Raw genomic sequence first — 25226 nt, forward strand, 5'->3', positions numbered from 1 at the left:
ATAAAACATACATAAGGGCATAAAAAAAAATCATATGGTGAGCACAACCTAATAATCAATCTGATGAGCACCAAAGTCGGCATAATACATCAGAGTTTATTTCGAACGGCTGCATTTGCGTATGTAGTTTTAACGGAAAAGTTTAAAATCCTTGTTTGTGCTTACTGTGCCTCTTCAGAGAGCATGCCATTAGCAAGACCATTCTTATTACAACCTCATATCCGTGTAGTTATATCTTGTTCAAACTTTTAAGTATCTAATACCATGAGTAGCTTTGTAACAATATTTGTAATAAAATACAATTATTGCAATATAAATACAATTTTTATTTTAATTAGTATTTGAGCATAATTTATGTTTGTATTTATTTATCAATTCACTTACTAAAAAACATCTGGGTAGAATATGTACAATATTTGTGTTTTGATTTATATGTAGTTTTTTCCTAATTTAATTATGAAGTTAGTAACATTTTTAATGAATAATATTTTTTAATATTAATAATGTCATAAAAAAATAATCAAATATTCAGTTTAAAATATAAAACAAGAAAAAAAATAAAGGAATGCAATCATTTTTTGAAGATTGGAAAATGATAATAGTGGTAAGGCAATCACTGTCATATTCTAATTTATTCATCTCGCTGATCACGGCTGCTCATGAATTAATAATTATAGAATGACAAGCTTTGCTGCTGATATATAAATGATTTATTTTTAGCTTTACTGCTCAATTTTACTGCTCAGTTATAGAATAGTTAGTTTTAAGACTATAAATAATAGTTTATAATTTAAGTGACGCATTTTGAATGCAATTTAGGGGAGAGTAAGGTATTGGCAAACACCTAAGCGGGAATGCGAATTAAAGACACCAGTTATACAAAATTGATCATGTTTATTGCTTATCAATTAGTTTAACTATTCAGTCACAAACCCTCAAAAGTAATTTTTTTAAATCTTATTATAAAATAAAAATTTATGGCAAAAATAAAACCATTGGTGTTTGGAATTACCCTACCTACGTGAGGTAATTCCAAACACATCGGGGGGCAATCACAAACACTGCTGTGTAATAACGAATAAAATGCTAATTGTAATTGTAAAGTCTAAAAATTATATTATGCAACAACAACAAAAAAAAGGAGTGGTTTTATTTCCATAGAAGCTACAACAAAGTGTTACTCAAGAAAAAAGTTGCATAAAATTATCAGAAAAAGTTAAAATCAAATTATAGTAAACAACTTCCGCAGCTTCATTACACTAATGCACGTCTGGAACTGAGCATAGGATCCCTTCTCAGCAGGTAAAAAGAAATTGTCGAATTTATTTTTTTGCAATGCTGTTTTGACCATGTTCGGAGTTAACCCGCGTTCGCCATTACCCCAGTCTCCCCTAATCTAAAGTTATAATAAAAAGTTAAAATTTTTAGATATAAATAAACTATTTTTCTTCTTTTTTTCTTCTTTTAATTAAAAGACAACTTCAGCAGTTGTCTTTTAATTAAAAGATTGCCTGCCTAAGCAAAATAAGTTGTCGATGTTATTACACTCAACTGTGCCAATCCCTAGAAAGTCAGTCAGTATATAGGATAGACCATTCTATAATCTTCTAATGAGGGTACAGCTCTAAAACTCAGTTTTATGGTTCTGAGGCCGGCTGGTAGTCAGGTTTCCTGAACTCTGTGGTAGCTCTCAGAGAGGCTGATTCTATCAACAGCTGTAAAATATCAGAGTAATAACAGCGTTATGTGGCGCTTGGATGGTGTCCCTGTTCGTACATTTGTTTTGCAACGGCGATACCACATTTGGAGCCCTTTGTTACGGCTTAGGGTTTATTAATAGTAATGAGGCAATTGCTTGGGCTATGAAATAGTGTACTGAGTACTATCTGTGTTTTGATTCAAGTTCTTTAACAAATTTTAAAATGACTAAAGTACCAAAAACTATAAAACACAAAAAACCATCATCATCACCAAGTTCTCTAAATCTATCATTCACTAATATTCGTGGTCTTCAAAGTAAATTTTCTTCCATCAAGTCCTATTTCTTGCAAAGTTCACCAGACCAACTTGCTCTTTGTGAGACTAATTTGAGTTTGGCTGTCTCATCTTATAATTTTAGTGTTGATGGTTATCTTCCTTTAATTCGTAAAGACTCCAATAGTCACATGCTTGGTCTGAGCATTTACATTCTTAAAAATTCACCTATTTGTTGGGAAACTAGGTTTGAACCCACAGACTATTTTTTTATAAGCTTTCATTTAGCACCACTTCACTCTATCTCCTTTCTCTTTTTTCTATATCTCTCTCCTTTATCTCAAGACTGCACTTTTCTTGATGTTATTTCTGATCAAATTAACTAAGCCCTCTCTCTTCATCTTTTAGCCAATACCGTTGTTGGTGGTGACTTTAATGCTCATCACGCTGAACGGCTTGGATCTAGTGTCAGTAGCTCTGCAAGCTTTAAGACCCACAACTTTTGCCTTTTTTTATCTCTAACTCAAATAGTTAACTTTCCAACTCGCTTACCAGACAACCCGAATCCTTTACCTTTCTTTGCTTGACTTACGTCTTCTTTCTGATCATAGTAAATGTTCAGTTTGTACACATTCATCCTTAGATACTTTTGATTACGGTTTAATCTCTCTAAAACTATTATCTCATTCTTCTTCATCATGAAAATCCCGTTATTATTGCACCTCTTGCATCTACCTTAAAGCTGACTGTGACTCTTTCCTTGATTTTCTTCGTGATGGCCCTTGGGTAGAAATCTTTCGACTTCCTGCTGAAAAATATACTTCTTACGTATCTTCTTGGATTCAAGCTGGCGTGGAATCTTTTATTCCTTCTCGACAATTCCAAGTCAAGTCTCACTCTTCTCCATGGTTTTTCTCGCATTGCACTGCTGCAATTTCCAATTTTAACCATTACTTTCATATCTATCAGAAAACTTGTATTTTATCTCAAAAATTAGGCTCTCGTGACTTCAGGAGAATTTTTAACAGTATCTATAATAAGGGCAAATTTATTATTCCACCTCTCTTGTATGGTTCAGATTTTGTCACTTCACTGAATTGCTGAATTGTTTGCTTAGAACCTCTTACCTATATCATCTCTTGATTCCACTAATTGCGTCCTGATATAATCAACGCACAGGTTGATCAATTGCTTGACATTCGTATCGCTCCAGCTTCTGTATCTAAAGTGATTTCTTGCTTAGCCTTTTCTACAGCTTGTGGTCCGAACAACATACCTGTTGTAGTCTTGCAGAAGTGTTCTCCGGAGCTGTCGTCTATACTTTCGAAACCAAATGCTTATCTTGTTATTTAATAACATACTTTCTGATCATCAATAAGGATTTCGATCTCTTTGTTCTACAGCTAGTTTGCTAACAGTAATAACAGATAGGTTTTATTGTGCATTAGATAGATGTGGAGAGGTGAAGGGTGTTGCTCTTGACATTTCTAAAGCTTTTGATAAAGTGTGACATGCTGGTTTTCTCCATAAGCACTCCTCGTACAGTGTATCAGGTTACATCTTTAAGATTATTTAATCCTTCTTTAGGTGGCATTGTTCGCTGATGGTACTACCATTTATTTTTTATCTTCATAAGAAGCCAACATTACACAACAAATTAATATCTGCTAAGGTTGCATCTCTTTATTGTATTCGCCACTTTCTTACTCCGGATTCTATTCTTTATCTCTATAAATCTCAAATCCCTCCTTGTATGAATTACTGTGGCCATATTAAGCCACTCCCAGCGTCAAGATTTAATAAGAGTCACCCTGGAGTTCGTTCTTATACTTTGAATATATACATTTAAAGTAAAATAAACTGTAAAAGTCGATAATCATTTAGGGATATCAACTTAAGTAAATTTATGGATTAACATAATTTAGGGACGAGGGGCGTTATAATTTATAATATAGAAACTTAATTATTAGAATTAGGGGTGCACCGATGCATTGGCATTGGCCTGCCGATGCATCGACCATTTATCCGATGCATCGGCATCGACCTTGATAACCATCGGCCGATGCCGATTGTTTTGAAAACTTTTTAAACTTTATTTAATTATATAACTTATGGATCCAAACTATACAAAGAGAGAAGTTCAAAATCAAGAAATGCAAATTTAAAAAATATAAACATAAAGTATAACATATTTTAAGCATAATAGAACAAATTGTGTAGTGTTAGAAAAAAATATAAATTTTTATGTTATGAAAAGAAATAAAATATGTTATATAAAGCTGTGAATCTATTTTTTTGTTTCCATTTCTCAAAAAAATTGCCAATTCGCATGCACAAAAGCTATATATTCTCCATATTCTGCAGTTAGTCGGGACCGTGTCGGTTCATAAATGGTTCCCCCAGTACTAAACAATCTTTCGCTGAAAACAGAAGAAGGCGGAGCTCCTAAATATTTTTTTGCTAGGTGTGAGAGGTCTAAAATATTATTGCTACTAGAGTGTTTCTTTATACATGTTTCTTTGCTATTTCCCCACCATTTATAAGGACATTCTTTTTGATGCAGATTAGGCTTGATAAGATTTTACTTGATAAGTAAAAGTTTATTACATCAACTCTATAAGAAATGTAAGTAAATAACAAAATCAAATAATAATAAAAAATCCTAATTTTTATTGTTCAAAATGTTAACCATTAATGAATATTATTAATATTATTTTATTTCCATAGCTATTATTTATATAATAATTTATAATAAGTTGGAATAAGGTATTTTCCTTAATAATTTAATATGAATCAGACAAGAACAAGATGTTAGCAAAGTTTTTATTTTAAAATTATTACAACTTACATTTTTTCCTTTTTCTCAAAATAAGTTTGAGCTTTTGTTGAAAGCTTTTTACAGTTCTTCGCTTTCGTTGATTTTGTTAAATCAAGTGGTGTTTTTGAAACATGATAAAAACTGTATATGCTTTCTGCCATTTTTAATTTTTTGGGTGGAGAGCTAGATACTTGGGTTAATTCAGATGAAGCGTTTGTTTCATCATCTGATTGAGTTAAGTTGTCGGTAGTAATAAGGCTCTCTGTAATATCCGTTTTATTTAGGTTCTAGAATATTTGTTTTTATAGTCTCTTTCTCCTCATCTGATATGACATAACTCAGTTTGAATCTTGGATCTAAAACTGTAGGAATGTTCAAGTTTTTATTTATAGCTGAAAAACCTTGAAATAAAATCTTTTTTTAACTCTTCTATTATAGTTTTTATTTCACCTGTTTTTTCTGAAGCATAGGCTAGGTACGCTTCCATTGAAACTATAAATGGAACAATTTGAGACACTGATGCCCTGTTTTCATTCATCTCTAGTGTAGCCGCCACAAAATGTTTTAAAACTAAGATAAGCGTCTCAGCCAATAACCATTGGTCTTCTGTAAGTTTTGAGGCATTGCACTTTTGATTTCTAATTAAAAAAATGTTAGGGAGATTTTTCGTTCAACTAACCTTTCTAGCATGTAAAATGTTGAGTTCCATCTTGTAACTACATCTTGAATTTCATGTAGCATGTCCATGGAGGGCAAAGAATGGTGAAAGTGTGTGCCAATTTTTCTAGCCTTAGCTATAAGATCATTCACAATTGTTTGCTGCTTAAAAAGTTTGTCGTTTATACAAAGTTGAAGAGTGTGGATTACGTAACTTAGAGAATTTTTTTCTAAACCAGCTTCTTTTATGGCTAATTTCATGTTAGCAGCATTATCTGAGAGGACAAAGTACACTTTGTTAGTTGATATTTTCCATTCATTTAAAGAACCCTTTAGAAATTTTGATATCTTTACACCTGTATGAGAGCCTGTCATTTTTTTAAGTTGAAGCACAGCTATCATAGAATTAAACTCTGAGTTTATCCAATGTGCTGTTAAAGAATAAGTGCTTATAATATTGTGATGTGTAGTCCATCCGTCAGTGGTGAAACTCAAAAAATCCGCTTTTGCTACATCATTCATAATTTGTATTTTCATTTTTTCATAAACTAGAGAAACAACTGTTTTGGTCATATGTTTTCTAGAGGGCATGGTATACCTAGGCTCAAGATGTATTATAATTTATAACCTCTAACATTTACCTGACATTAAAGAACTAGAGGTTATAGGAGTTGATGGAAAAAGTCTACATTAACATATTCTATTAGGTATAACATTAATGGAGATCCAGTCATTGTTGAAGCAATCAAGCAAGAATATTATCTAACATTTACAGCAGAGAGTGGACCTACACCACAAAGTTATTTGACTCAAGTTATACCTAAAGAAATTGGTGCTACCGTGGCAAATGCTACTGCTAATATTTTATTAGAATAAAACAGTGTTCAGAGTTTAATAGCTGTTGTTTTAGATAATACAAGTTCAAATGCAGGTTGCGATAGTGGTTTGGTTGTCAAACTTGAAAAAATTATAAAAAAAAACTTACACCTTTTAGGATGTTTACTAAATCAGAATGAACTGCCACTGCAACACTTCATATCAGAATTAGATGGAAAAACAATTAGTCCTAATTCTTTCAAGGAGCCAATCTAACACATCATGAACAACCATTCAAAGGGCCAATCTAACACTTCATGAACAACCATTGTTTCAATTTAGTATTTCAAAAGGTTTTATTTCTGAAAAGTTTGTTTGAAAGGTTTTATTTCTGAAAAGTTTGCTATCAAGCACTCTGGACAATACAAAGACGCTTGCCTTCTCCTATATAAAAATATTCAAATGGTCAAGCTTCAAGAGAGCAGGATTCAAAGTATCGTTTTTACCAATCTTCACGTAAATTCATGCTGTTGTTTGCAGGAAAATTTTCTTTACTGCATGCTACAGGTAGAAAATATGCATATAGGAAATCAAGCTCTTAACCAAATTCTTATAACAAGAAAATTAAATGAGACATTACTTTCAAAACTCAGCTTAAGCCAAAATTGGTCGTGAAAATAAATTCTGATGCTGGTTCTTAGAATTTTCTTGTTTCTGTTGATGAGATTCAGATTGAACCACCAACGACACTTAGCACAACTTTAGAAAGAATTGGAGAGGCATTTGAATCTGGACAAAAACTTTGCCTAATTGATTTAAGTTATTTTATAAAATGAATATTGTATTAATGAATATTGTATTTTATAAAATGAATATTGTATTAAAATGAATAGAGTATTTTCCAAATCGAATAGTGTTTTCTTGCAGCCTTATTGGAAGTGAAGGTGTTGAAAAAAAAGTATAGTGTTGTGGGGCAATTTTTTAACAGAAAGAGCAAGGTACTTTGACAACCTTAATGGGAACTACTAATGCCTTAGTAATCACTCAAGTGATGACCTGCTTTTAGAAAATTCTAGTAAAGATTCGACACTAAGATCTTGCTGCTTGATGTTTGGTTTACAACTCTAACACTTGCTTTTAAATCGTTGTTTGATTTGATTTAATTGTACATAAAAGAGGCTAGAGTGGTTAATTTCGGAGCACTTGATGGTGGCTGGCCACTACTTAGACCTAAAACAAAAACATATTTTATCTTTGTAATAAATATTCTTTTAAAAGGTCATGTAAAACTTTCAAAATATTCGTTTTTAAAAATATTAAAAACTTGTTAAAAATGTATTTCCTGAAATCTATCTAGTCTCATTAACATTTGAGACTTTTTTTCAATATATATGTAAAAATTATTTAGGAATAACCCTGACACTACAGAAAGCAATCCTCTAGGTTGACAATAATTGCCAAGAAATACAATAGAAACACCCTTTATATTATATATGAAAGGATAACCTTTCACAACTCCCCACCATAAAAATGAACCCTCAAACATCAAAATAATTCCTAGAAGTATAACCCAGAAAAACTCAGTAGCAGATAAAGCTTATGAATACGCTATAAGTTTACAAAATTATATACATAAATTAAATCTATCTTATAAATCGTTAAAACAATATAAAATACTTTATTATTTGATGAAGTAAATACAACTTACTTTATAATTAATTACTAGGTAAAGTTTACTATTTCGAAGACAAAATTTACTTTTACTTGTAATGGTAACTAACCTTTTTTTTGAAAATGAATTTCAAAATTTATGTAAATTGCCTTTGCTGTTTAGTTACATAAAAGTAATCATTATGATGCAGTTGTTTATTTTTACTTTTAAAAGTAATATTTTTCAAAAACAATATACTTACATATGATTGTTTCATAAATATTTTACTTTCGCATAGAGTTTCTAAAAACCGCGTTTATATAAAACCGCGGTTTCGGTTTTAATAAAAAAAACCCGCGGTTAACCGTTCAACATCTGTTGATGCGGGCTTTATAGAGAGAATTGAATGGTAAATTTTTTTAAGATCTCCTGTTCTTTTGCTTGTATTTTGGTGCAACAAAAACTCTTGCTTAAGTTATTTGAATTGATCAGTAGACTTGGGCAAGTGTGTGATGCTATCTTTATTAAGAAGTGCATTTAATTCATCCTTAAGAAAAAAAGGTGAATTTTCCGATGTTGTACATGGCGCTTCAGCTAGTAATGGTTCAGAAGTCAAAAGCTTAAACGCAAGTTTTCCAGCAAAATTTAATGTATTTTTAATGGAACAACTGAAGGATCGTTTAGACACCTTAATAACTGTATTACATTTCTGTTAAATTTTTTCATCTACGCGCTTTTTTAAATCTAAATGCAGTATAGATCCTATTTCGGTATTCATAGAAAATAGTTTTGCAAGAATGAATTCAAGAACAGTATCTGCTGTCGATAACATTGCATCTTCTCTGCTTAAGAATTCCACTGCTTATTTTGCTCATTTTTTCTTCTAAAAAGTTTGATTACGAACTGATGACATTTTTATTCACTACTTTTTGTGCATTCATCAAAATTTCAGGGTAGACAGCATTGATCTTATTGTTTACAGACAATCATCGTCAATCCTATGCTCCTCCTTTTCTGAATCAATGTCCGTTTCATTGGGAATTGGTACGTTTGTTTCTTTATTTTTCTTGTATTTCCGGTTTTATATATTTTCTTAAATTCACTTTTATGCAGGTTGACACCAATATACCTTCTGTGCCTTAAAGGTTTTCATTTATATCGGTTTTCAGTTATCGGTTAAAACCGATTGGAAACCATACTACATATAAAACGTAAAGTACATTTGAAGTTAAACTGCTTAAAAGTAATTCGATTTTTTACAACAAGTAAGTAAAAGAGCCATCCCTTATTAAAGAGCGTAAACAGGATCAACCTTTAGAATTAACAAAGCAAATTACACGAAAATTAAGTTTAATTTATCCGGTAAGTCAAAACAATAAGAAACAATAAAATTAAGTTGATGCTTACCGCTCGATTAATTTTTATACTTCCAATAAGTTGATTTTTACCATCTCTTTTATACTTCCACGATTATACTTAATGCACGGCAAGCTACATGCTTTGTAAATTTAACTAATGTTTTAAAAAAGCCAAACAAACGACTATTTAAAATTATGCTTAAATATAACTGCCATTTTAGTGATATTGAGGTAAAAAAAAGTTAAGTTACTTATCCGCTAAAGTTTAAAAAATTACAGTATTACAACTTCCTAAAAATAAAAACAAATGTCGGCTTTGACAAGCAACAGTGTACTTTTCGAGTTGCACTAGCTAATTAAAAAGATATTTTTGAAAAATTTCAAAACAATTTTGAAAGAATGGTTTTTTATAAATTTTAAAAGAATTTTTTTAAAAAAATTTTGTAAAAAGTTAGAAGCAGCATTGTCGTAAATTCTCAACACCAATAAACTTGTTATCAATATTGCAGAGGTTGGTTCCTGGAAAACTATGATCAATTAATATTAGTATGTACAAAATCGCTTATGGTGAATAATTACGGGCCTTGTAATAAATGCAGAAAAAGGATCTACATAATACACAAGTTTGTGTACACAACATGAAAAATATTAGGTACAGAATTGAACGGAAAAAAAAATTATGAATATAATAAATAAAAACATAAATACATAAAAAATAGGTTTCTGTATACATATTTATACTGTTATACATTTGAGCAAAAAATTTTTACAATTACCGGAGTAATATTGAGAATACTGGAGTAAAGTTGAGAAAATTCTTACTCATAGAATGCCAAGATGTTGCAAAAAACAAAACATTTTTAAAGTTGAAATTAGTAGGCAAAGAAATACTAACATTTTCTTGTAAATCTATGGTTTCTGTTTGCCAAGATTAGCATCTTTTCGGAAATTTGTTTAAATTCTTCTTATCATGTATAAATTAGTAATATACATATAAATTAGTATACAGTATAATATCTAGTTTAAAAATAAATATTTTATTTATATATAAAGTAAGTGTACACATACGTATGTATATACATTTTTTTGCCAATAGTGATCTGTAGTCTACACATTAAAATAAATAAACGCAAGTTAAACAAGATAAAATTTTAACACAGATTTGTTGTTTATGAAATAAATACAAATATATATGTTAAAGAATATACAATGTCAAATTTTAATCTGCAATAATTAGTATAAGTAGTTATAACTTTTATTTATTACAGAAAGTTAATTATAGAAAAGAAATATGAAATTATGATTTAAAATTAAGTTTTAAAAATATTATCAAACTTACAGCGTGTTCATTTATCTTTTTATAGTACTTGAACTTTTTTTAATATTTGTCTTTTCCATGCTGACAGTCAAGTTTTTCCCGTGTTGACACAATGAATGGTACTCCTGTGTAAGCAAAACCTTTTTCCTCATATAATAACTTGTGTTCTTTCTTAAACAATTCTAAATGAAATAAATTACACTTTTAAATTGCATTACTATGGTACAGGGGGAAAAACATGAGAAATAGAGTTTAAATAGTTGCTACAGTTAGACAAAACTTTATCTACAGATTATTTAATTAATTTGTCAACCTTCAAAGTTCTTTTCCATGCTACCTGTACAAGTAACAACATAATACAGTGTGTTCAACATTTCGTGTCCTGCAAATTTTGCACAAACATCTGCATAGGTGGCAAAAACATGCTTGACAACAGGTACTGTAGATTCAACTGCTTGACAACAGGTACTGTAGATTCAACTGCTTGACAACAGGTAGTGTAGATTCAACTGCTTGACAACAGGTACTGTAGATTCAACTGCTTGACAACAGGTACTGTAGATTCAACTGCTTGGCAACAGGTACTGTAGATTCAACTGCTTGACAACAGGTACTGTAGATTCAACTGCTTGACAACAGGTACTGTAGATTCAACTGACAACATTAGTTCTGAAAATAGTAAAATAAAATTTGATAATCATAAAAGCAGTGTTCTTTTAGAAAATGAGTAGGAATCACATAAGTTAATAAAGAATCTTACCCACTGAATGTTCTAAATCAAGGGAGCAACTATCTTCGTTCATTTTACAACCAAGAATTAATGCACAAATTTGAAAAATATGCTAAATAAATAAAATAAAGTTGACTGCTTAAGAAAATAAACATTAAAAAAAGTAATATCATGAATAGATGAATAAAACATTTTAAAAAAAGTCCTTTTTAGAATGACATTTAATAGCACTTACATAGCGCACGTGGTGATTTTTAAATTTCAATATTGTTTTAAAACACATGGAAATTACGCATATATACATATATATATATATATATATATATATATATATATATATATATATATATATATATATATATATATATATATTTAAACAACTTTAAAAAGTATTCTACACAATAGAGTGCTCAATGTTCTTAAAAGAACAGAGCAATTATATTAGTAGTAGAAAATCACTTAACAAAAATTTTTTCCATTTAACACTGTGTTTCATCAACAAAGATTCATCAGAAATGCATCAGGATTTCTGATGAATCTTTGTTGATGAAACACAGTGTTAAATGAAAAAAAATTTTGTTAAGTGATTTTCTACTACTACTAATATATATATATATATATATATATATATATATATATATATATATATATATATATATATATATATATATATATATATATATATATATATATATACATATATATATATATATATATATATATATATACATATATATATATATATATGTATATATATATATATATATATGTATATATATATATATATATATATATATACATATATATATATATACATATATATATATACATATATATATATACATATATATATATATGTATATATTTATACGCATATATACATGCGTATATACGCATATATATGTATATATATGCATATATCCATATATATATATATATATATATATATATATATATATATATATATATATATATATATATATATATATATATATATATATATATATATATATATATGTTAATGTGTATATATGTATTTTCATATATATATATATATATATATATATATATATATATATATATATATATATATATATATATATATATATATATATATATATATATATATATATATATGTATTTGCATATATATATATATATTAAATTTTTAATATATATCATGTATCATAAATATACATTAAATATATATATATACATATGTATGTATATATATATATATGTATATATATATATATGTATATATATTTATATATATATATACATGTATATATATATAAATATATATATATATATATATATATATATATATATATATATATATATATATATATATATATATATATATTATGTATATATTTGTGTGTGTGTATTTTCTTTTTTCATAACTAATAAATCTTTAATCTTATAATATAAGTTAAATAAAAAATATACCATACTATTTGTGTGTAACATTCTGAAATTGTGCTGCATTTAATCATTTTTAAATTTTTTATTTAGCATTACATAGTAGTATAATGCCACGCTTACACCAAAAATAAAACTGATGCCAAGCAGTATATAAATTATACTGAACGCAAAATTCAAATGCTATGATAGCTATTGATAATGGTTTGTCATACAAAAAAGCATCATGTATTCATGGAGTGCCCGTTGGCACTTTGTATAATAAGATTAAAAACTTAATCCAAAAATACCTGGGAAGCCCACAGTTTTTTCAAATTTACAAGAATTAGCAATTGTATAACATGCTATTGCAGTTGCTGCTTGGGGTTTTCCTTTTAATATAACAGATCTTCGTGTATAAAGAAAGTCGGTTTTGGATATTGAAGGCAGAATTTTTCCTGAGTTTTACAACAACTTTACTGAAAAAGAGTGGACCCTTAAATTTTTAAAATGTCACAATGCTGCTCTCACTCAGCAATTAAGTCAGAATATCAAAAAGTATCGTGCATCAGTATCATCTTCTGAAATAACAAAGTTCTTTGATAATTTAAAAATTACATTGAAGTATGGTGAAGAAATTTAAGTTCCTTCTTGTAATGTTTTTAACTATGATGTAACAAATTTATCAGATAATCTTGGAACTAAGTGGTGTATCTTCAAAAGAGGGGTGAAATATCCAGAACGTATTAAAAACAGTAGTATGAGTGTTACGTCAATCATGTTTTGTGGTTTAGCCACTGGCCAAATGGTGCCTACTTATGTTGTTTATAAAGCTGAACATCTATGGACAACATGGACTGAAGGTGGGCCACCTAATGTACGATATAATCGAAGTAAATCAGGATGGTTTGATTCTGTCGGCTTTTCTGATTGGTTTGAGATCTTTTTTGTCAGATTTGTAAAGGATTTTCCAGTAACTTTAGTGAAAAGGTACTTTAGTTAGCTTTAAAAAATAATATCTTGTTTGTTTGTTTAATAGCAAACTCTGCCGATTTATTGCAACCACTTGATGTTGAATTTTATAGACCTCTTTAAAGACATAGAAGGAAATTACTGGGTCAATGAAAAATCTCAGGTTCCAAAAAAGCACAGACCATCACAAAGGATTAATTTCCTTCTTTATTAAAAACTCTGTATACTTATATATATTCATTAGATTACAAGAGGTAAGCAGCAATTTAGTAACTAGTTTGAAAAAATGTGGTATTTACCCATTAAATGTGAATATTGTCCTCAATTGTTTGCCAGATGCTGATAAAAATATTGAAACTGTTAAAACTAACGTTAGCAAAGCAGTAGTTAATGTACTTAGGAGATTTATTATTTTTATGAATTTGAATTAAGTAAAAGCCAACCATAGCCCCTATATGCATTTTATTAAATTTTGATTATTGTCAATAATGAAGGAAGGGCATATAAAAACATCTCAAAAACGTTCAAAGTAACCCCAGTTTACGGTACATAAAAATGCTACTTTATGTGATATAATCTTCCCGACAAGAAAGGTATATGTGGCCCACATGCAGACTTCCTTTGTAATGGTTTTTTTCCTATTACAACTATAATTGGATTTTAAATGAAATTATTTTAGCTGCCGTTCGAAGACATTGTAAAAGTACTAGATAAAGACCTTGAAAAGTCCATCAGCGTTTTATTACATAAAAATTTAGATTACGGTGCTGTGCAACGAATGTAGAACAAATAAGTTGGAAATTTTATTTACGTATATATCTATTTGTGAATTTTTATTCACAAATAGATATATACGTAAAGAAATCCAAAAAACATATAAAGAAAAAAACATAAAGAAATCAAAAAAAAAAAACATTATAAAGAAATCCAAAAAACATAACGCCAACTAATATAATATGCCTTTTTTTTCCTTTTTTTTTTTTTTGTAATAGTTTACAATATTATTCGTAATATAACAAAATAAATATATATAAACTTGGTATCTGAAAGAAGATCCAAAAGATCTTTTCGCCAGAACCATATAAAATATATCAAACATGCATATATAATAAAATAAAAATACAATTGATTTAATAACTATTGACAATGTAGAATAAACAAAGGCTGAAAATAATTTTAATAACTATCCAGATTGAAAATAATTTTACACTTCAAAAATATTTTTTTATATGTTTTTTAGTTTATTTTTAAAAACAGAAAACGAAATTGACAAACCAAAATTAGGAACAACAATTTTGTTCCATAAATACGGTGCTCGATAGTTTATGCAAAATTGACTAAACTTTGTTTGACAAAAGGGTTCAATTAATAAATTATCATTTCATAAAGTATATTTGTTGATAGGTTTATGGGAAAAAAGATCTTTAAAAATTTTTCACTTTTACAACAAAACATAAAACATAAAATATTATAGACATTGAGTTCGTAAACGTTAAGTGCTTTAACGTTTTTAAATAAAATATTTGAATGAGAAAAACGATTTTCAGAACATATTAAACGGATTGCGTGTTTCTGACGATGGTAGAGATTTCCTAACTTACTTTTAGAGGTACTTCCCCTAACAATATTTTTATAATTTATATAGCTATGAATAAATGAGTAGTAGAGTTGAATAAAATTTTGTTTACTTAGATAGTATCTAAACTTATTTAGAATTCCAATACTTTTGGCCAATTTATATATGCATTTGCATTTGTATAAAAATAAGTATTCACTAGCAAATTGGATCCGTAAAAATACGGGTCTTTGTAAGTCTGTTACACACCGACCTTTTCTATACTTTTTCCTTATATTTATCCTAGCTGTCCGGACCCGTAAAATACGAGTCTTTACCAAACCGACCATTTCTACACTTATCTATTCCACACCAATCGTTTCTATACTTATTCCTTATTTACTTCAGTGTTTTCCAGTAAAACAGTTCATTCTAAAAAATTGCTTTAAGAGCAACAAAAAAAAAACAGGCATAATTACACTACTGCTACATGACTACACTAAACAAAAATATTTAGGCATGACAACACACTAAAAAAAAGATAGAAACAACCTTAAAGGTATATCATATATCCTACCTTAAGTGAATACCACATCTCCTACCCCTTAAGGTGGAAATTTATACCCTCTATGGTAGAACATTGTATCCTTTAGGTAACAAATTAAACCACATATGATCATTTTTAGTATAACTTTTAACTTTAAAAGTATAATTTTCTACCTTGAAGGGGTAGGGTATGTGATATACCCTAAAGATAGAAATATATACCTTTTTTTTAGTGTTTAGAAAAAAGTGTATAAGTTTTAAGAAGTTTTTTTTATTTACATTAAATCGTTAAATTACTTATTATACGTTATACATTATAAATTATTTTCCATATTTTATAAATGATTCTGTGTACTTTTATAAATGATAATCCGTACTTTTATAACTGATTCACCGTAATTTTACTACTGATTCTCCATATCTTTATAACTGGTTTTCTATACTTTTATAACAAATTCTCCAAAGTATAAGAAGCACACTTGTACTTTGCTTAATACTCTTGCTCAATTAAAGTGTCCCGTCTTTGATTTGTTTGTTTAACATAAAAATGGATTCAATTTGAATTTTACTGTTTTTATGGCGTGAAAATCATGCAGTAGCATTTTTCTAGTCAAAAAAATCTTTTAGAATTTTTTAAAGAGAAAAAAGTTCAAATGCAAAACAATAAGCTTGATTAGTGCCAGGAGAATAATAAAGCCAAGGTCTGTATTCCTTTTTCTCCATTTAAACAACATTGTTGTTGATTGACATCAAATGACCTAAAAACATGACTGTTTGGAGAATTTACTTCACCATTTCGCCATTTGTTTGTGCAAAGTGTTGACTTATTATCTTAAACTTTGAAAATAGAGACTTGAAATTAAAAAACAGCTTATAGAAAAATGCAGTAAAATACTGAAAGATCGACAGCATTCTATAATTGATTGGTTATTCTTATTTTACAATTTTAAAAAGCAACATTTTTTGTTTGTTACTGAAATAGAATAAATACTAACGTTATTAAAAAATCGAATTTATTTTTCCGGGCTAAAATTACGTGTTTCTATCTTTAGGCTGGTCTTAGGCAAATGTCTACTTTGCCTAATGGATGATTCATTACTTTAGGAGTTTATTAATACAAAAAGGTATAAATTGAAACAACCTTAAACAAAATAAAATAAAATAGAATAAAGTTTTAAATAAAATAAAATTAAAATAAAACCTTAAAAAATAAAATAAAATTTAAAATAAAAACATAAATAATATAAAAAAACTTTAAAATAGTAATCGAGACGTGAAATATTTTTCTCTCGTTGAATTTTTAATGCTACTTAGATTTATTCTGCTGTAAATTTTTTATAAATATTGGTGTTAATCGATAATATATCACGTTATATTTCAACGCGTCTAAATTTTTATCTTTTATTTCATAATTCCGCGTTGTTCTTGCTGCGACAAGAACAACACAAAATAATAAAATACATAAAATTTCTCATGAACTAGCGCGGTTTATCTAATCTAAATATTTATTTATGGTAAAAAAAAATTCCTACTTGAACATCTTAGTTTTAAGTGACGCATCATATAAAAGTTTTTACTATGAAAAATATCAAAATTTTATCTTTACTTTTTTCAAAACAATTTTCTAAGATAAACATTATTTTAAAACTGTAATAAAAGAAAGCGTTTTTATAATGTCTATTAATACTAATCGAAATTATTATTTTAGAAACAACTTGTTCTGAATATATATATATATAGCTTGAATATTTTTTTTGTTTGATCAAGTTCTCTGGTTTTGTAGTGGAGGGTCACATATACTTTGTTTGGGTTTTGTGTGTATACTTTGTAAATAAAACACATTTTGCAAATTTTTATACCTAATATTATATTAAAATTATATTTTCAGTTTTTTCAATACTAAGCCGATGAAAATTTTACTACAAAAGTGATAAGTTATCTCATAATCGTCTTACCAAGCAGTATTACCTCGGTTACGGAGAGTTAAATAGATCAGTTTACCTTTTATGTTAAAAAAAAAACAATTATAAAAACAATTATTTCTTGTTTGAAATACGACCTCGAGTTAAACTCAAGTTCTTGTCATGAAAACAAAGAACAATATTTAGTAAATTTGAAACTGTGAAAAAATGCGTAAAATCGCCTAAATAAAGTTTACTGAATGCAATCATTAAAACTATACTGGATACTGTTATTAAAATGAGCCAAAAAAATTTATCTTTTAAAAATGAATTTTGCAAAAAAAAATTTGGCTTTACATTGTTTTTTGGTGAATCAAAAATGGCGTTTGTTTCATCGAAGGTGAGTAGTTTTTATAAGTTTCAATCAAATATTAAGAAACATTTTACGGACACATTTTTAATTTGACAAATCCGAAAAAAAATGTGAAAAAATGTGAAAAAATATTATTTTGTAACTAGCTTTTATTGACTTATTGGATGACAAAGGGGATTGGGAATGAAACTACAGTAATGGTCTATAGTAGAAATTTTTTTTATTATTACTATACATCATTGCTGTAGTTTCATTCCCAGATTTAAAAACAATTTAAAAAAAATACAAATAAGAATAATTTAAGCTAAAAAAAAAAAAAGTCTACAGTAATTATTGCAAGAAAAAATTTTTTAATGGCTTTTGTATTTATATAAGCAATAAATTTATTTTTAAAACTATTCATGCTTTATATTATACATATGTGTAGTCTAGAAATTATTAATGAAGAAAGCAATGAATGTTTTGTATGCTAATCATTTATTATACATTTATTTATTGCTTTTATATTATTATTATTACTTATATATTATTCATTTATTAATTGTACTATATGTTTTATAAATTTTTTGTCTAGTGGTCTTTAACAATAGTTTCATAGTTTTCAATGTGAGTAGTTTTTCGGCATTATGAAATTTCCGCTTGACTAACTCTTCTGAGGCAAGTTTTTACCAATAGTAGAGCAAATAATTCATTAGCGTAAAAAGAGATATTGTCTTACTGTTTTCATTGTGGTTTAAGTTGGGCAGAGCTACGCTAGTTGAACATTAACGCAAGTTAGACAAGTAAACTATCCGAAAAACTAAGCACCGAATGACAAAACATTGAATGGACCAAAAGTTGGGAATCAGAGTGGTAATGCAATGCGAAGCAATAGTTTGTTGCCCGGCAGTCAATAAACTCATCAGCACTTGATACTTGGATATATATATATATATATATATCCAAGTATCAAGTATATATATATATATATATATATATATATATATATATATATATATATATATATATATATATATATATATATATATATATATATATCCAAGTATCATGCATATGTATTTGTATGTTTATTGTACAACATGCCCCATACAAGCTCTAACTTTACTCTCACAGAAACAGGTTGAGCAGCTTGGTTAACTTTAGACAACATCAACTCAAGCAAATTTACTTTTTTTTTAATTAAATTTTAGTAAGTTAAATTATTATTCTAATAACCAAAAAACTAAAAAAACAACTGTAAAATTATCGTACAAGAGATCTGTTAAGTTTTGTAAAAATCGCTTAACTAACCTCGCTCTATGCTACATCGTACTAAGTATTTTGTACTAAAAATATATCGGGTGGACACGGAAAAATCCGGTCAACTTTAAATTGAGATTTCTCTAAAACCGCAAATGCTTTTTATTTCTTTTATCTTTTTAATTAAACATTACTTCCTTATCTTTAATTGTGTTGATAAACTTTTGTTTACAAATCAATGATTTGAAAAATGTTTCGGAAACAAAGTGAGGTGCGTAAAAATGTTGTGAATTTTTTTTTCAAAAATCTTGGAAGGTGAAGAAAGAAAACTTTTCATAAATCCAAAAAGGTAAAGTCGATTCTTAGTTCAATTGCAGGAAATCCGAGCCGGCCACAGCAATATCTAGAAAGTTTAAGACTTTGCGTTCTAATATTAAAAAGTACTTGATACTTACAAAATACTTTAGTTCCAAAATGCTGGAACTAAAGTATTTCGTAAAACGAATACACCTAAGAGAAGCTTAAATGTTAAAATTAAAGAAATTCGACTAGCAAAAAAGTTGATTAAAACAATGGCGGATAAAAGTATGTGCGTTATTGAAGACGACGAAACATATTGCAAGGCGGATTTTTCACAACTTCCTGGTCAACAATTTTTCTATAAGAACAAAGATAAACCTGTCAATGATCAATTTAAAGATATTTGACGAGATAAATTTGCATCCAAGTTTTTTGTGTAGCAAGCAAGTTGTCGCAGTGGTATGCAGTCACTAAGAAGATCTTGATCTGTCGATCTCTACACAAAGAATGCCTCCAAAAAAGACTTTTGACATTTAAGAAAAAACACAAATACTGATGGCTCTTTTAGCCAGATCTTGCTGCTTCTCACTATTCTAAAAATGTTCTACAGTGGTGCAAAAATAATAATGTAAATCGTTCCTAAAGATGCGAACCCTCCAAATTGTCCTGAAGAACACAAGATTGAAGATTTTTGTGCAATAGTTAATGGAGTTTTGTAAGACAGGTAGAGTAACAAAAATAAAAAAAGCAGAATAATCCCACCAGTAAGGTGAAAAAAGGAAAAATCTGTGGAAATGAAGGCATCATCCCGCTATAAATTTCGATTTCTTATTAAACAGTCCATCAAGCCCCTTTATTAAGTTGAAAACTGATGTAAACAAATTTATTTAAAAAAGAATTGAAATAAAAAGCATTTATGTTTTTTGAGAAATTTAAAGTTGACCGGATTTTTAGAGAAATTTAAAGTTGACCGGATTTTTAGAGAAAATTAAAGTTGACCGGATTTTTCCGTGTCAACTTCAAATTAATATTTCTCTAAAACCATAAATGCTTTTTATTTCAATTTTTGTGTATTATTTTACTTAGTATTTACTTAGTAAGAAGTACTTAATAAGTACTTAATTACTCAGTAAGAAGTTACATTTTTTACAAGTTTTACAAGTTTTTTAAGTACATATTAAGTGTTTTTAAAATGATTTTTAATAAATGTAATAAAGCAATGTTTTCTTGGTAAATGTTTTGTGTGTTTCGTAAAAAATTAACGAAAATAAATACATCAACTTAAAACAATAACAAAAAAAAATACTTTTTTTTTCTTTTTTTTTTTTTTGTTCTTTATTACAATATTTAACACAATATTTACAAACATATCAATAAGAAAAATTACATGCAAAGAAATCGTTAAAAATAAATAAATAAAAATAAAGAATAAAGATAAAGAAAGCGGGAACTCAAAGAAGACCATACAGGTCTTGTCACCGAGAACCGCTGTTGAAGAACTTTGAACTTAGTAAATATAAATAAAATAAATAAATACAAATTTTAAACTTTTCCGATCGTGATACAAATTATTTACAAATATTACGAATTAAAATAAAAATTAAAGTAAACAAGTAAATAATAAATGACTACTGTACAAATAATGTCAGTGCAACTTTTAACAAAATTCAAATAATGGTGTTTAAATATAGTTTCTCACATAAACTTTAAATCAATATTGTATAAAAGTAAAATATAAATGAGTGATGACAAAACTGGGTACAATTAAAAGTATATAAAAATATTTTCAATTGAGAAAATTACTTTTTTTAATTTTCTTTTGAACATATAATAATTTATGAGAAAAATCCAAATTTTTTAAAATTATTTGGTTCCATAAAAAAGCTCCACAAAAAGAAATGCAAAATTTACCAAAGTTTGTTTGAAATTTTGGTTGTTTAATAAAATTATCATTTTTTAAAGAATATTTATTTTTTTCTTTTAAAGAATATAAATCAAAAAAGGAAGCTGGAGATGAGTTGGTTTTACATTTAAACATAAAACAAAGAACATTATAAACATTTACTTGATATATATTAAAAACATCCATGTTAAATAAGAGTGGCCTCGAGTGAGTAAAACGATTTTTGAAATTTATAAGACGTGCAATATGCTTCTGCTGACAATAAAGTGGCTTTAATTTACTTTTATGGGTACTACCCCATGCAATATTAGCATAATTAATATGACAGTGTATAAAAGAGTAATATAGTTGAGTTAATGAATGTTTGTTTAAAACACTTCTTGCTTTATATAAAACTCCAATGCTTTTTGCAATTTTGTTGCACAAATGTTCGATGTGATTCTTCCATGATAGATTTTCATTTACAATGATACCTAAGAAATTTGTGAAAATTACTCTTTTTATTTGAACATTATGAATATGAAGAAGAGGCATATTACTTGGAAGTAAATGTTTTTTAAATTGCGGATGAAAGAAAATCCATTTAGTTTTATCAATGTTGAGTGAAAGTTTATTTGACTTGAACCAGTCTGATATTTTTGATAGTTCAATGTTCATATCATAAAAAAGTTTATTGATGTTATTATTAGATAAGAATAGGTTTGTATCATCAGCAAACATTATAGTTGTTAATTTTGATACTTCATGGAGATCCTTAACATAAATCAGAAATAATAAGGGCCCTAATATAGATCCCTGTGGAACACCACAGGTTATATTAAGATAATCTTGTCAAGAAGAGCCGTCGACATAGACAAATTGTTTACGATGTTTTAAATAGTTTTTTAGTAGTTTTAAAGCATTACCGGTGATACCATAATGTTCAAGTTTTTTAAACAGTATTTCATGGTCAATTGTGTCGAAAGCCTTAGATAGGTCTATAAAGACGCCTAAAGTAAACTCTGACTTTTCGAATTAATCAGTTATACTACGAGTAAGATGAATTATTGCATGTTCAGTAGAGTTACTTCTTTTAAAACCGTATTGATTTTTATAAAGTATATTATTAACATCAAGATGATTAGATATTTGGTTGAACAGAATTCTTTCTAAAATTTTTGAAAAAACAGAAAGGATAGATATTGGTCGATAATTACTGACATTTAATGGTTCACCTCCTTTAAATATAGGCTTTATTTTGGCTATTTTCAATTGATCGGGGAAAATTCCTTGATTTATAGAACATTTAAAAACTTTAAAAAGAATACATTTTATGGTATCGCATGAATCTATGACTATATTACAATTTATATCATCAGGACCAACTACTTTATTAGTTTTAATCATTTTAAAAGCACTTTCAAATTCTGAAGAAGATACTTCAAGTTTATCTGAACTAGAGATTAATGGAAACACGTAATCATTTATTGGATTAATCATATTTGGAATATTTTTGGCTAAATTAGGGCCACCAGACACGAAATATTTATTTAATTCTCTTGCAATTTGTTTGGTTTCATATAAAAATACGCCATCAACTTTTATAGTGTTAGGCACAGAGCATAATTTTAATTTACTATTTCCAGTAATTTGACTTATAATTTGCCATGTGCATTTTGAATTATGTTTATATTTTTCTAGTAAATCATAGTAATATCTTTTTTTAAATTTTTTTCTTTGACTTTCAAACATTTTAGCGTAATTTTTATAAATAACTTTATTTTTTGGTGTTGGTTTTTTTAAGTACTTTATATACAGTTTTTGCTTTATTTTTGAGGATTTCCTAAGATCTTTATTGACCCATGGTGACTTTAAACTTTTATTGGTTATAAAAAATTCACGTTTTGGAAAATTTGCATCATATATTTCATAGAAAGTTTGAAAGAATGTATCGTATACTTCATTAGCTTCAAATGAACTGTTAATATGGTTCCAATTTATTAAAGATAATTGATCCTTAAAGGATGCTAGATTTGCATCGGTGTAAAAACTAATACTAATAACAATTATGATAATTATATATACATATAATATATACATATGTATATTGCGATCTCTTTCTCTCCTTCTTGCAACTTTTACTACCTCTTAAAAATATTACAAAAATTTATATAATTACCATAATTCCTTGTTAACTGCAAATGTAATCGCATCGTAAAATAAAAAAAAGGTTGTTTTTTTTGTTGTTGTTGTTTTTTTTTACCTAAATGATTTTAATTATTTAAATATCTTGTTTATCTATCCGCTCTAATTTATTTCTGTGTAGGATGCTTTCATTTTTTCTTGGTTTCGGGTGAATAAATACAAAATGGAACACTAATGAGACATGTTTGCTAATTATATAATTAATCTTTTTTTCTTCATACTTTATTAGTATAACAAATGCATTTTGGTTAATACTAAATAATATTTTTATATTTGAGTTTATTATTATTGTATTACTATTATATTATTGTTTATTATATCAACATCATGCTACCCATTACTATTTAGATTGCGCTTATTAGACCTTCAATGGTGTTGGTCTACCGATTGATTGTTTCAACATATCTTTTGTTTATGATTGTATTGAGCATGTCCTGGAGAGGCTCTGTTTTCAAATGGCTAACATATATGACAAGCATCAATTACATCGTGGTTTTTTTTTACTTTGTATCTGCGCTTATAGCGAGTTCTTCAGCACTATTTCGTAATAAAGTTGAGGGGGCTAAAAATTCTTTAGAGTTTTCCCTTGAAACTAAAAAAGCCTTGAAAAAAAATGGTGTTAAAAATAGGGGTGAAGATTTAAATGGAGTAACAGTAGATTCAATTATTTCAGGAATAGAAGAAAACTATACAAAAAGAATGAGTGTTGTCTCTGTGCAAGTCAACCAAACAACTCAACGCGCTCAAAGTAACCAGTGTGAAAACAACCTACCAACAATAAATAAAGTTCATTGGTTCTTTTCTGCGCTTACTTTGAACATGTCATTAATTGTTACATTAGTATATTGGTTATTATTGTTTCGTACAGATCGCCTTCCAACTCCTCTGGCTTGGTTTTTAAACATTGACCGTCATCTTATAATGCTTGTTTGGGTCATTATAGATCATATCATAACTAAAATACCTGTTCGGATTCTTCACTTTGTGTATCCTTCAACTCTTTTTTTGCTTTATAATATATTCAACATTGTTTATACAAAACTAACAAAAATTATAATTTATCCTATTGTTAATATTGATAAAGAACCTGTTATGACTGTAGGACTTGTGTTGGCAGCAAGCTTTTTATGTGTGCCTATAGTACAGGTATTTTTATATTTGATAATATATAGACTGCGAGAAAAGCTTTTGTAAATTTTTATATAACCTCAATTTTATAGACTAACAAGTGTTTTATCAAACGTACTGTTTCTAAACTCTATTTCCACCTGTCTCCCTCACCCCTCCCCCATACTTACGAGTGCTTAATACAAAGGTGAATGGGAATAAAGGGGTTGGTGGGAATTTCAGACTAGATCTATTATGCAATTTCAATTTATTTAGTCGATGTATAATCAAACCTCATAAATCCAAAATAATACTTTTTATCAGCTGTTTTATCATAATTTCAATAGAACTTTATATATTTGTATAAATTTTATGGTGTGGAATAAACCAAAAGTTTTCAGCAAATCTCGTTAATCAAGA

The 25226-nt window shown here is 27.8% G+C and overlaps 2 protein-coding genes across 2 annotated transcripts; one reads left to right on the top strand and one right to left on the bottom strand.

The window, feature by feature from the left end:
* Positions 1-5068: 5068 nt before the first annotated feature.
* On the bottom strand, positions 5069-6040 carry LOC136086799 (zinc finger BED domain-containing protein 4-like). Its single transcript, XM_065809289.1, has 3 exons — positions 5472-6040; positions 5243-5430; positions 5069-5193 (listed from the first exon to the last, which is right to left on the bottom strand). Exons 1-3 carry the CDS (start codon positions 6038-6040, stop codon positions 5069-5071), a joined length of 882 nt encoding a protein of 293 aa, XP_065665361.1.
* Positions 6041-17834: 11794 nt separating this feature from the next.
* On the top strand, positions 17835-24940 carry LOC100206519 (uncharacterized). The gene is made up of 2 exons (XM_065809869.1): positions 17835-18100; positions 24048-24940. Exons 1-2 carry the CDS (start codon positions 17999-18001, stop codon positions 24891-24893), a joined length of 948 nt encoding a protein of 315 aa, XP_065665941.1. The 5' UTR covers positions 17835-17998; the 3' UTR covers positions 24894-24940.
* The last annotated feature ends 286 nt before the right edge of the window (positions 24941-25226 follow it).

Source organism: Hydra vulgaris, chromosome 11 (assembly GCF_038396675.1).
Source record: "Hydra vulgaris chromosome 11, alternate assembly HydraT2T_AEP".
Classification (NCBI taxonomy): Eukaryota; Metazoa; Cnidaria; class Hydrozoa; order Anthoathecata; family Hydridae; genus Hydra; species Hydra vulgaris.

Bases quoted from the DNA above. Each gene is read 5' to 3' on its own strand.
- LOC136086799 (XM_065809289.1), bottom strand. From the start codon at position 6,040: ATGCCCTCTAGAAAACATATGACCAAAACAGTTGTTTCTCTAGTTTAT. The intron at 5,431-5,471 runs GTTAGTTGAACG...TTTTTTAATTAG, and splicing joins ACATTTTACATGCTAGAAAG to AAATCAAAAGTGCAATGCCT. The intron at 5,194-5,242 runs GTGAAATAAAAA...TTTTATTTCAAG, and splicing joins CTATGCTTCAGAAAAAACAG to GTTTTTCAGCTATAAATAAA.
- LOC100206519 (XM_065809869.1), top strand. From the start codon at position 17,999: ATGAGCCAAAAAAATTTATCTTTTAAAAATGAATTTTGCAAAAAAAAA. The intron at 18,101-24,047 runs GTGAGTAGTTTT...ATTACTATTTAG, and splicing joins TGGCGTTTGTTTCATCGAAG to ATTGCGCTTATTAGACCTTC.